The sequence below is a fragment of the Anoplophora glabripennis genome, unplaced genomic scaffold, assembly GCF_000390285.2.
Source record: "Anoplophora glabripennis isolate ALB-LARVAE unplaced genomic scaffold, Agla_2.0 scaffold257, whole genome shotgun sequence".
In the NCBI taxonomy this organism is placed as follows: Eukaryota; Metazoa; Arthropoda; class Insecta; order Coleoptera; family Cerambycidae; genus Anoplophora; species Anoplophora glabripennis.
This window is the reverse complement of record NW_019416380.1, coordinates 266017-276931: the sequence shown is the minus strand read 5'-3', so window position 1 is coordinate 276931 and position 10915 is coordinate 266017. Positions and strand designations below refer to the sequence as shown.

At 34.0% G+C, this 10915-nt stretch overlaps 2 protein-coding genes across 3 annotated transcripts in view; one reads left to right on the top strand and one right to left on the bottom strand.

Moving 5' to 3' along the window:
* Positions 1 to 1507, top strand: part of LOC108905293 — a 3910-nt gene extending 2403 nt beyond the window's left edge. Inside the window, exon 3 of one of the 2 annotated variants that reach the window (XR_002762955.1) lies at positions 1285 to 1507. Coding sequence is in view for 1 of the 2 variants with exons in the window: in XM_018708096.2 (XP_018563612.1) it covers positions 1285 to 1484 (200 nt within the window). In the remaining variant the exon portion in view is untranslated. The remainder of the gene's footprint in view (positions 1 to 1284) is intronic. The other variant, XM_018708096.2, reaches the window with a different exon arrangement.
* A 2196-nt stretch (positions 1508 to 3703) lies between these two features.
* LOC108905291 (E3 ubiquitin-protein ligase DCST1) lies at positions 3704 to 10706 on the bottom strand. Its single transcript, XM_018708094.1, has 4 exons — positions 10034 to 10706; positions 9105 to 9965; positions 8589 to 8883; positions 3704 to 4031 (listed from the first exon to the last, which is right to left on the bottom strand). Exons 1-4 carry the CDS (start codon positions 10704 to 10706, stop codon positions 3704 to 3706), a joined length of 2157 nt encoding a protein of 718 aa, XP_018563610.1.
* Between the last annotated feature and the right edge of the window lie 209 nt (positions 10707 to 10915).

Sequence of the window (10915 nt, the reverse complement as noted above, 5' to 3'; positions counted from 1 at the left end):
AAAAAAAATCCCTAAAAAGTTTTGTTTTTGAACCCCATTTTTGCGATTTTTTCGATTTTTACCATAATAAACATGATTCATTCGATTTGTAACTAGACGTGTATTATAAAAAATTTAATTGCAAACATTTTTTTCCTCTTCCATTTTCGCCTAAAATCAACTCTTGAAAAGATACATAATTAAATAGGAAGAAAAATATGACATTTTACAATTTTTTTAACATATTGTACCGCCAAAAGTTAAGCCCACGTTTTTTTTATGCGCATAGAAAAATTTTCATTTCTAGTGATATTTGAAAGCCAAAAAGCCAAAAATCTCCGTGGATATACGTTTCACCCAAATATGGCTTTTTGAAACAGATACCGTCTGGACTATTAATAAAGCTTAAAAAAACGGTTTTTCGCTAATAAAAAATAACTTGAACTCCAATCGAAAAAAGTTGAATAAGAAAGTTGTAGCTATTAAAAAAACCTATCGATTTGTATTTTTAAACATATCGATTGCTATATTACTTTTCGAGATATATCGAAAAAACCGTCAAAAATCGATATTTCTTGTTTTTGCTGTATCTCTTGCAAATTAAGGTTTTAAAAGTTGTTACTTGCTGTAAGCAAAGAAAGTGCCTTTCTTAAAATTAAAAACTATTAAAAAATTTTCGAGTTATATCGATTTTTCGAAAAAAATATCTCGAAAATCGGCTGCTCTCGACGTAAAGAAACGAATCAGGGCTCATTTTTTTCCTTAGGGGTTGTACTTTCATGGTAAAAAAAAGTGATAACGATTTTATTCATTTCAAGTGCCCAAAAATGACTGAAAAAAGTAAAAATTTTTTGGTCGCGTTTTCCTTGAATATCTTTTTCAATTTTCATTTCTCGATAATGCCTATAACAGAAATCGAATGCTGGCATTTTTACGCGAATTTAAAAAAAAAACGTTGCTCTACAACCTTCTGGATATAAAAGATTTTTTTTCAAAATTGTGTCAGTTTGTATCCCCAAATCTAAGTTTATTGAGACAAAAGTTTATAGAAAATCTAGCCATGTAATTCCATAATTTGCAGTCAGTTCACCTTGTATTCAATATTACATTATTATTTTTTCCAAATGCGCATCAAATATTTTTATATTTTCTTCGATGTTTGATAACTGACGTCCAGGAACTTTATTGAATTAGCTTTAAACTACTTTTAATTTCAAGATACAATTCCATCCTGGTTCGTTATTATTCCATTAGCTGTTACAAGTTTTTTTACGAGTCACGTTTTTGACTTTTTTTTGTTCGTAGAACCCAACAACTCTCAGTGGGGCCCAGTGATAATAATACCTCTTCTAGCGACAATTATTTTGGCCGCGAGCGTATTCCTGCTGGTCATTTTTAGGCAAAACCCCACCTTCGTCATCACCACGATAGCAGGATGTCTGATATTTATAACTATATACCTCACCATATGTGCCATGGAGACGACAAAAGAAGTTTTGGAATAATGTAGAGCGTATTATAGATTTATTTATTACTTTTCATAATAGCTGTACTGTAATGTAGCTTTTTTCGTCCGCAAAGAAAATTGAAGTGTTCATTTCTTAAAATTACAATATTTTTAGTGAAAGAAATGGAATGTTCTATTAGTTTAATGTGAAAGAAAATAAAACTTTAGTTGAAATTCGCACCGATGTAAATAGTTATTTATAATCCAATTAAATAAGCGTTTAAATCGAAATTTTGGTCAACTTGCCCGAATTTTTGATATGAGTTAGTTTGAGGTATATTATAACAACGACAGTAATTTTTTGTTCAACCCCGGCCAAGGGTGAAAAAAGATAAAACAAAGGAGTTTTTCAAGATAACTCAAAAGGGGCAAGGGCTAGAAAAAAGTTTCTTATAAAAGTTGTAAAGCATACAATTCCACATAAAAATGGCATCTTGACTTTTTCTTGTACTATTAAATTTAACTAGAACATCCTGAAACATATACAGACCATTCATTCCGAAGAACATCGGCAACGTTACTGGCTAATACAGGAGTCGATGTATTAACAATCAAGAGACATGGTGGGTGGAAATCAGCCATAATTACAGAAAGTTATGAAGCTAACATTTTAAGTAAGAAAAATGAAATAGCCAACAAGATTGTTTACAAATGACACTTCAACTTCAAGTTCTAGTAGTACGTCGCATCTTGCTGTTTTAATGGATCAGTCAGATAATACTGAGTCTCCGTTGACTGAAATGGAGCGGTGAAATCATTTTGAGAAAAATGTGACAATTAATAAACGCGATAGGAATAATTATCTAGATTTTATAAATGTCACTAAATATAATAACTGTACAATTACTATAAATATTCATTCATAATAATTAATAAAATGCAAAGTTTATCAAATATTTCTATTTATTTGTTCATAAAATGTGCATTTATAACTCGAAATCGCTTTTTTCAGGAGGTAAGTTACTCACTTACCTCCCGTTGTCCATAGCAACTTCCACTTCTACGGTAAAATCCACTTACCTCCTTAAAAATAAAGGAAATATATTTCAAAATATATATTTCTAATGTTTTACAGTTAAAGAATATACAACATATTTCACTTTATTTACATTATACATACCGGGTGTCCCCCAAAAAAAACCGCATCCCCACGATTGAGCCTATCAGAACAAGTTTCAGATCAAAATTGTGGGATATCTTGAAACAAATATGATGAAGAGTGGATTTTACTTTGATCTGAAGTTTCAAGGTCAATTTGAAAATATTAAATGGAACAGCGTATTTTTTATGCCGCCAATTTTTTTTCTTTATGTCCTTGCATGTATTTGAACCCATTTTTCTCTGAATAACTAGATAAACATATATCAAGCAAAATTGTTCCATTTTAAACGACAAATTAGATGGTGACCTTGAATTTGACCTAAAAGTTGATTAAATATATTAGATAGTCTCTATCAAATTTTAATTATTAACCTAAGAATGAGTTAACTTTCAAAATTATTATCAAGCTCATGCCGATTATTTTTTGCGCAAAATGAATTTGACCTTCATATGACCTTCAAGGAAATCATGGAAAAATTTCTTGTTATCAAATTCCAACATAAAATTCTTTACTGCATCCTGTTCCTGACATAAAAATTGGTGATATTACGTTGGTCTTAGTTTGATCTTACAAGTTATGGTGAAGGTCAAATTCAAGGTCACACTCTAATTTGTCATTTAAAACCCTACAAATTTTGGTCAAAACATTTTTATGGAGTTTTTTTCAAAGAAAAATCAGTATAACCTCCAAGAGACCTGCAAGGTCATAAGGAAAAAAATTCTAACACCATGCTCGGACAAAAATTTGACGATCTATCGATTGCTTGCTGGAAAAATAAGGCGTTCAAATCAATATTTTCTAGTTCACCTTGAAACGTAACGATAAGGTCAAATTCAAAACCACCTCGTTTTCTTGGTATCGCACAAATTTTATCTGAAACTTTTTTTTGATGACCCACAATTAGTCTTGAAAAGTTATCTGGGGCTTCGCGTCTTTTTAGGACACCCTGTGTAACTTAAACAATATCATAAATGAAAAAATTTCTACAAAAATAATTTCCAACTTAGTCTTGGAGTGGCATTTGAAATTCGAAATCTAAAACAGCAGATGCGCTGCGCTGTCTTGTAAACCGCTTAAATTAAAAAATTAAAGAATTGTGAAGTCTCATTCGCTTTCTAAAAGTCGGTGTCATCGTCAGACGTAGTATCAACCCCACTAGAACTTTCGTCGTTTCTAGCCTGGCAAGCCAAGCACAAGCTGTCCATATCGATCCAACATTCCTTGCAGTATATAAAATGGCAAGCCTCGTCAGGACATTCCACAAAATCGCTGTTCTTGCTTGGTTCCACCTCGTCACAAATCAAGCAGCGTCGCCTTGCACAAGGAAAAATGTACAACCAGTTGCATTTTTGAGGATAGTTCATCCTGAGGATGGCGAAGACGTTGAAATTCTCTTTCAAGCGGTGCTCTCTCGCCATAGTTTGCACTTTCTTGCGCATGAATCTGAAAAGATTTCAATTTTATCTGTTGTTATTTATATGTGGCATTTTCAGTTGCTTCCTTATTTATGTGAGGATTTGTGCCACATCGAAAAACATTTTTTTTTAATAAATCACGGTACCTTACGCGTAAAGGCGTTTTGTGTATTTGTGAATTTTTCCACTAAGTATTTAGCTTTGCTTTAGAAGTTCAAGATAGCGTAAACATTTGAAAATAACGATGTTATAATTCAAAAATTGTAAAATATATTTTTTATTACAGGACAACAAAGTAAAAATTAACTTTAGTAGAAAAGATTTATTGGAATAAAAATAGATGTATTTTGTACTGTTTTTAACAGGAGATAGACAACCAAGGATACGATCGATTTGTGCTTTTCGAAATGGTACTAGAAGTATAAAATAAATATGTATAAGGAACTATTACAGCAAAAATTAACAAGGCCGTCAATAAAATAAACTGTCAACATTTGTCAAATAAAAGTAGAAAGTTTACAAGAAATTTTAAACAAATGTGTATATACAGGGTGTTTCACATAAGAACCGACACAGGGGAACCCAAAATATGGTGATTTAATGCAACTTACCTTTATACTAATTGTAAGCTGAATCCCTGAGAAGTTATGGACCTTGAAAATGGGGTTTCAAATTTCGAAAATTTCGAAATAAATCAATATCTTAGTTTTTGACGTAATCCGTATATACACAGCTGTTTAGACACTATTCAGACCTTGTTCTGTTTTTTCCCGAAGTTTAAATGTTTAGAATAAAAACGCAGTGACATTCAAACGATGAATGAAATTTTACAGTCCGTATAAATGTTTACTTGATGAGAATAGTGTAATATAAGTAGAGAGCGGACAATGTGTGTCTTTAACCCGAAGAATAGGTCAAATTTTGGTAGAGATGTGTACGAGTTCAAAAATGTATTGTGTATAAACTATGCAAAATATAATTATTATGTATAGCAAATATATCGTATTATCCTCGCGAAGATTTGTACCCTTTATTTAAAATCCATAAATCATGTGAACAGGTTAAATAACGAGAAAATAATGAAGTTAATTTAGTTCTAAAGAAATGAAATGACACTCGCGCCCATCTCTAGTCCATCCGTCGACATCGGTTGCGTTTATCGAATTCCTATTGGTCAGAATTCAAACTGCAGCCCTGTTATGAATGGAGCGTGAGTTGGACTATTCTATCATGTGCGTCGCTTGAGGGTATTCGTTACATTGACTCTTAATTTCCAATTAAAAGAACGACACTATTTTTAACCGAACTTTTATAACGCCGAATATTTTATAACGCTTAAAAATGTATGTACCGTGGAATTTCCGTGAATTATCACGTAAATTTCCGATGCATACCCGACACGCCACTGCGTCATGGATAATGTATCTAGGTTTATGAATGACATATCTATGTTCAAGGTTAAAGACACAAATTGTCCGCTCTCTGAATATAAGATACAATGCCTTATTATTTTGGTTGATAAACTTCTGAAATATTCACACATTGACTGAAAATTTCTAGTGAACACATTGGTTATTACTTTGTAAAAATACGAACGAACTGACTCGCCTCTTATACAGGGTGTTTTTAACACATTGGCGGTCATAAAAAAATTATTTCTTTATTTTATTGGGAATTTAATTCTAAAACTTTTCTTTTATTAGATTTCAACAAAAACACGAATAAGTAATAATACATACTATAGCTGTATTATTTAAAATCATCGAAAATCCAAAAGTTGGCTATGAATTTAAACGTCATGGGCGTAGATTGGGATGGCCCAGGGCTGCAAACTGCAAGGTCTATAGAGCGTCTAAAAAAATAAAATTTTAAAAACCTTAACATGTTTTGATTTCACGCTAAAAAAGCTTACTTACCGATATGTCGATATGATAAACGATAAGATTAGGTCTTATTTCTGGGGTGAGTCTGGGCCCTCTGAGGTGGACCGTGCACACCCCTGTTCCCCTTTAGCTACGCCCATGATTAAAATTAATATAAATACAGGGTGGGCCATTAGTGTGAGAAAGTACAATAACTCCCTTGTTATTCATAATACGGAAAAAATTGTATATAAAAGTTGTAAGAATCAATAAACCTAAACTATAAAATTAATTTGAAACATACAGGGTGATTAGTAAAAACGGGGCACGCCAAATATAACATTTTTTAAATGGCACACCCTGCATATTTTTAAACATGAATTTCTGAGAAAGCAATATAAACAGTTTAATATTTTAGTGCGGGCTTGCCAAGTTATGTAGAAAATTCTTCAAATTTTGGAAAAAACATGACCTCGAAGAAGTCGTATTAACTTTCAACTGCTAACACTTGGAGCAAAAATATTGGACAGAGTTATTGGCAAATGTTAGACAAAGGCTCCTACATTAGCTAATATCAATATTTTATAAAGGGCATTTTTCAGATAATTTTCAGAAAGTTCAAACTTGATTTTCTAAAATTTTTCAAATTGAACACCCTATATTTTATTGTTCTATTTTATTCACATATCGGTCCACTTCAACGTTCATTAAGCATGTTCTATATCAAAAATTGTTAGTTTTTAAGATATAGCATCATTTCTGAAAAAACTTAATTTTTATTATTTTAGATCGCACGAGATGGCTTTGGAAAAAAAATGTCACTTTGTGTCAACTTCTCTGTTACTAGTAAATATTTATTAGTTGATATTCTTTAAAATAATTTTGATTTGTACATATTAAATGAAAATAAAATAAAATAGATACGAAAATAAATCAAATATTTAATTTTACAAGTGTTCAAAATGACGGCCATAGCCATAGGAAAATGTAGGCATAGCTCTACACGTCATTCAAATGTGGTGTTAACATTATCCAGAATATCAATGTTGATATTTTGAAAAACCCGTAGGATTTGGTTTTTCGCGTCCTCTTTGGTAGTGGGGGGAGTTTGGTATACCACATTCTCTGAATGTTCGGCGGTACATTTTCTAATAAATTTTCCATGGTATTTTGTAAAAACTGTATAGTTGCCCTGTTAAATGTTGTTCGGAAAAATAAGACCCAGTAACGTAAAGTCCAATAATCTCACCCCAAACATTGAGTGACCACACAAATTATTTTATAAAATACCTAATAAACATTTACTAGTAACTGACAAGTTGACACAATGTGACAGTTTTTTCCAAAACCACCTCGTGCGACCAAAAATAATAAAAATTTAGTTTTTCAGAAATGTTGTATCTTAAAAACTAACAATATTAAGTAAAGAACATGTTTAATAAAAGTTGAAGTGGACCGATATATGAATAAAATAGAACATTAAAATACAGGGTAATCCATTTAAAAAATTTTAGAAAATCAAGTTTGAACTTTCTAGAAATGATCGTATTATAAAAAATGCCCTGTATAAAATATCGATATTAGCTAACATAGGAGCCTTTGTCTAACATTTGCTTATCACTCTGACCAATATTTTTGCCCCAAGTGTTAGTAGGTAGTTGAAAGTTAATACAACTTCTTCAGAGTCGTGTTTTTTTCCAAAATCCGAAGGATTCTTTACATAACTTGGCAACCCTGCACTATATAGAATTTTCCTAAATCCATGTTTAAAAATATACAGGGTGTTCCATTTAAAAATTGCAATCTTTGGCGTGTCCTGTTTTTACTAATCACCCTGTATGTTTCAAATTAATTTTGTAGTTTAGGTTTCTTGATTTTGTACAACTTTTATATAAACTTTTTTTCCGTATTATAAGTAACAAAGGAGTTATTGTACTTTCTCACTCTAATGGCCCATCCTGTATATAGGCTCAAATTCCACAAAATCTAACTCATAAGAATTCAAATGTTTTATAGGCATTATATCTTCTATCATCTTTCTACAGAGTGTTTTATAGCCATTATACTATCTTTATCCAGGATGTTTCAGTTTATGTTTCGATTATTCCGATTTTGATGAAATTTTTGTTAACGATTTTGTCTGGTTAAATTTAAACATTATTTACTTTTAACTAATTTTAACTAATTAAAAAAAATCCTATTTTATTCTAAAAACGGACCGTTTTCGATTTATTTTTGCTTTTTTAACTTATATTAAGCCAGCTACCAGACACCGGAGATTTTCCCCCGAGTTTTCTCCGGAGTTTTTCTCCGGAGTTTTCCCCGGTGTTTTCCCCGGAGTTTTCCCCGGAGTTTTCCCCGGAGTTTTTCCCCGGACCGTTTCCCCGGAATTTTCCCATGGAGTCACCGGAGTTCACCGGAGTTTTCCCTGGTGTTTCCCCCGGACTTTCTCCTCGGACTTTTTCCCGGACTTTTCCACGGACTTTTGCTATTTTTTATTACGGTATTTGTTCTTTAATCAAAGCTCCACTTTTCTTCAGAGCGTTTAATTCCCGACAATTAGGGAGCGTGTTTAAACTGAAAGACGTAAGTTGCGTAAAATCGCCATATTTTGGGTTTCCCTACATACCCCTGCTCTGAATCGGTTCTCATGCGAAACACCCACAGGAAACATTTTCGAATTGCGTAACACAAGCACTAAACTTTATTTATACAATGCTTACCTGAAGAATCCGATTCTCCTCTTCAGTGATTCGTTGTAAAGAAACAGTATGCGTTTTTTCTGTCTCTTTCTGTAGAAATAACCGCAGATGACACTCCTCAACCTCAGCATATACGCCTGGACCAACATCATGACCCATATCGCAAAATACGTACCGTATATTTTGAAAATATAATACTTTAGCAGCAAATTGGGCCTCGGAAGGCATATCGCGTTGGTTCTCTCGATTCGAATACGTTTTTTTACATTGAATCCCTTAACGAGTGATCTGAGCACAGAAGCTATCATTCCAGTACCTAAAATATTGAAATTTTTTATAAATCACACTCTCTAAATATCGATATTTGAAACACTTGGAAATAGAACGCTTTGAAAAACAAAATGTAGTTATCGCGTTCCTTTATTTATCACTGTCATAAACAGGGTTCTACCAATGCATTATTTCTGGAGTGCTTTAACAATTCCAATCTCTGATTGGTTCTGGAACCCATAAAACAGAAATGATAAATAAAAGAACACAACCATGGCTTCCCTTTAACGTCTATCATGATGTCATGTTTGCCAGATTGGACGTAGTCTATTCTGGCGTGTCTCCTGATCAGATCCAGAGTCTCATAAAAAAGCTTGTCCAGGAGTACCAGAATCGTAGCCGTGATCATTTCCAGGAGCAGTACAGCTGTTTCCCTCAGTATCTTTTCTCTCTCGCTCTTCAAAGGAGTAAGCGATGTTACATCCACCATTTTCTTCCTCTCAATTTTCTTCAGCGGAAGCAAGGTGTGTTTCTCTTGCACCTTCCTACGGGCGTCTATCTTCCTGAAGTACTTCGTTATGAAGATGTTGTCGAACTCGATGTCCCTCAAGTACTTGTCGTGGTAGTTTTGGGACTGTATGATTATCCTTAGGAAAACAAAAGCTAATATGCGTTTGATAACGACGAGAAAGGTGGAGAGTAAATTTTTCTTCTGTTGGACAGTATGCATTACCGCTACAGCGGTGTCTCTAGCGTCTCTGATGTCTCGAAGCTGTTGGATCTTTGGTATCTTGTACTGCAGCCTGACGTCCTTGAAGTTTTGAGCCAGGGATTCTCTGGAATGTTTCAGGTAAGAATAACCTTCTCCAAAACCTGGGTCTATCTCCTTGGAGGGATCGCATCTGTTGGCACCGCCTATCGCTTCTGCTATGTTGCAAACGAAGTCTAGTTTCATCGGCCAGCACAACAGCCAAGCAGCTATCCAGGAGACGGTGTCGTAGCACTTGTTGTAGGCACTTTCGAACATGTTGCGGCACTTCTTTCCCGCGCTGGTGAACTGGCTTTCACACCGCATCTCGATTTTTTTCAGGTACTTCTTCTCGAATCTCTCAGCTTCAACTTGTTCACCTGAATGCAGAGAGTTATGGAGAAATTTACTGATGTTTTGAATTTTGAAAAAATAATTCAAATGCTACCTTTCGTTTGGTACTTGGCATCCAACAAGGACGACCTCTTCGTGTCCCCTACTTGCTCGTCCAAATAGTCATTCTCTTCCTTCATCTTCTTCATCTCAGACTCGTCTTCTATCTCTCCCGTGATGGGCGAGGACACGTCTCTAATGGACCTTATCGTATCTTTCACCTCGTTCACGTCCGTCTTCATTCCGAAAATAGCTTCGGTGAAAGGTTTGTACATCAGTTCAAACCTGGTCTTGGTCAGATTGTAAGTCAAAGATGCCGAACAAGCGAACACCCTAACGACTTCCTTTCCGTTGTTGGCCAGGTTCTCCACTGGACCGGAAATGATGAAAGCCACCACCATGGCTTTGAGAACGCTCCTTCCTACCTTCCCTCCGAAGCTGGGAAATGTGAGACAAGTGATGCATCTTATTTGGGAGGAGAAGGCTATGCCAAAAGCGAGCATTAGGCATATTATCAGTGCGACGAAAAATGAGGCGTCTTCCGTAAAGTTCAGGTCAACTAAGATGAACTTGTGGAATAGAATTCCTAGGATAATGCCGTATATGAAGCCGACTACTCGCTTGAGGGTTTTGTGTTCGTGTTTTTCTGTACAGAGCAGTTTGTATAGCAAGGGTACTTTTCTAAGGAATTTTTTAACGTTTGCTAGATACTTGTCAGCGTTTTTCATTTTGACAGTGTCAGTAAGACAACTAACTCTAATCAATACCTCTATGATTAACCTACAATATAGATCTTGTAGTAGTTTGTAAGATCTATGACCTGCAAGCATGATATAATTGTTTCCGTCATGTTTTGCTAATAGTACACAAGTGCTACAAAATTTTTTATTTCTAACCGACAAAAAAGCATCCAAAAAATATTGTTTAAAAAAATTTT

Coding starts and splice junctions, on each gene's coding strand:
- LOC108905291 (XM_018708094.1), bottom strand. CDS start 10,706: ATGAAAAACGCTGACAAGTATCTAGCAAACGTTAAAAAATTCCTTAGA. Junction 9,966..10,033: donor TGCCAAGTACCAAACGAAAG/GTAGCATTTGAA, acceptor CTCTGCATTCAG/GTGAACAAGTTGAAGCTGAG. Junction 4,032..8,588: donor AGGAGAATCGGATTCTTCAG/GTAAGCATTGTA, acceptor AAATCTTTTCAG/ATTCATGCGCAAGAAAGTGC.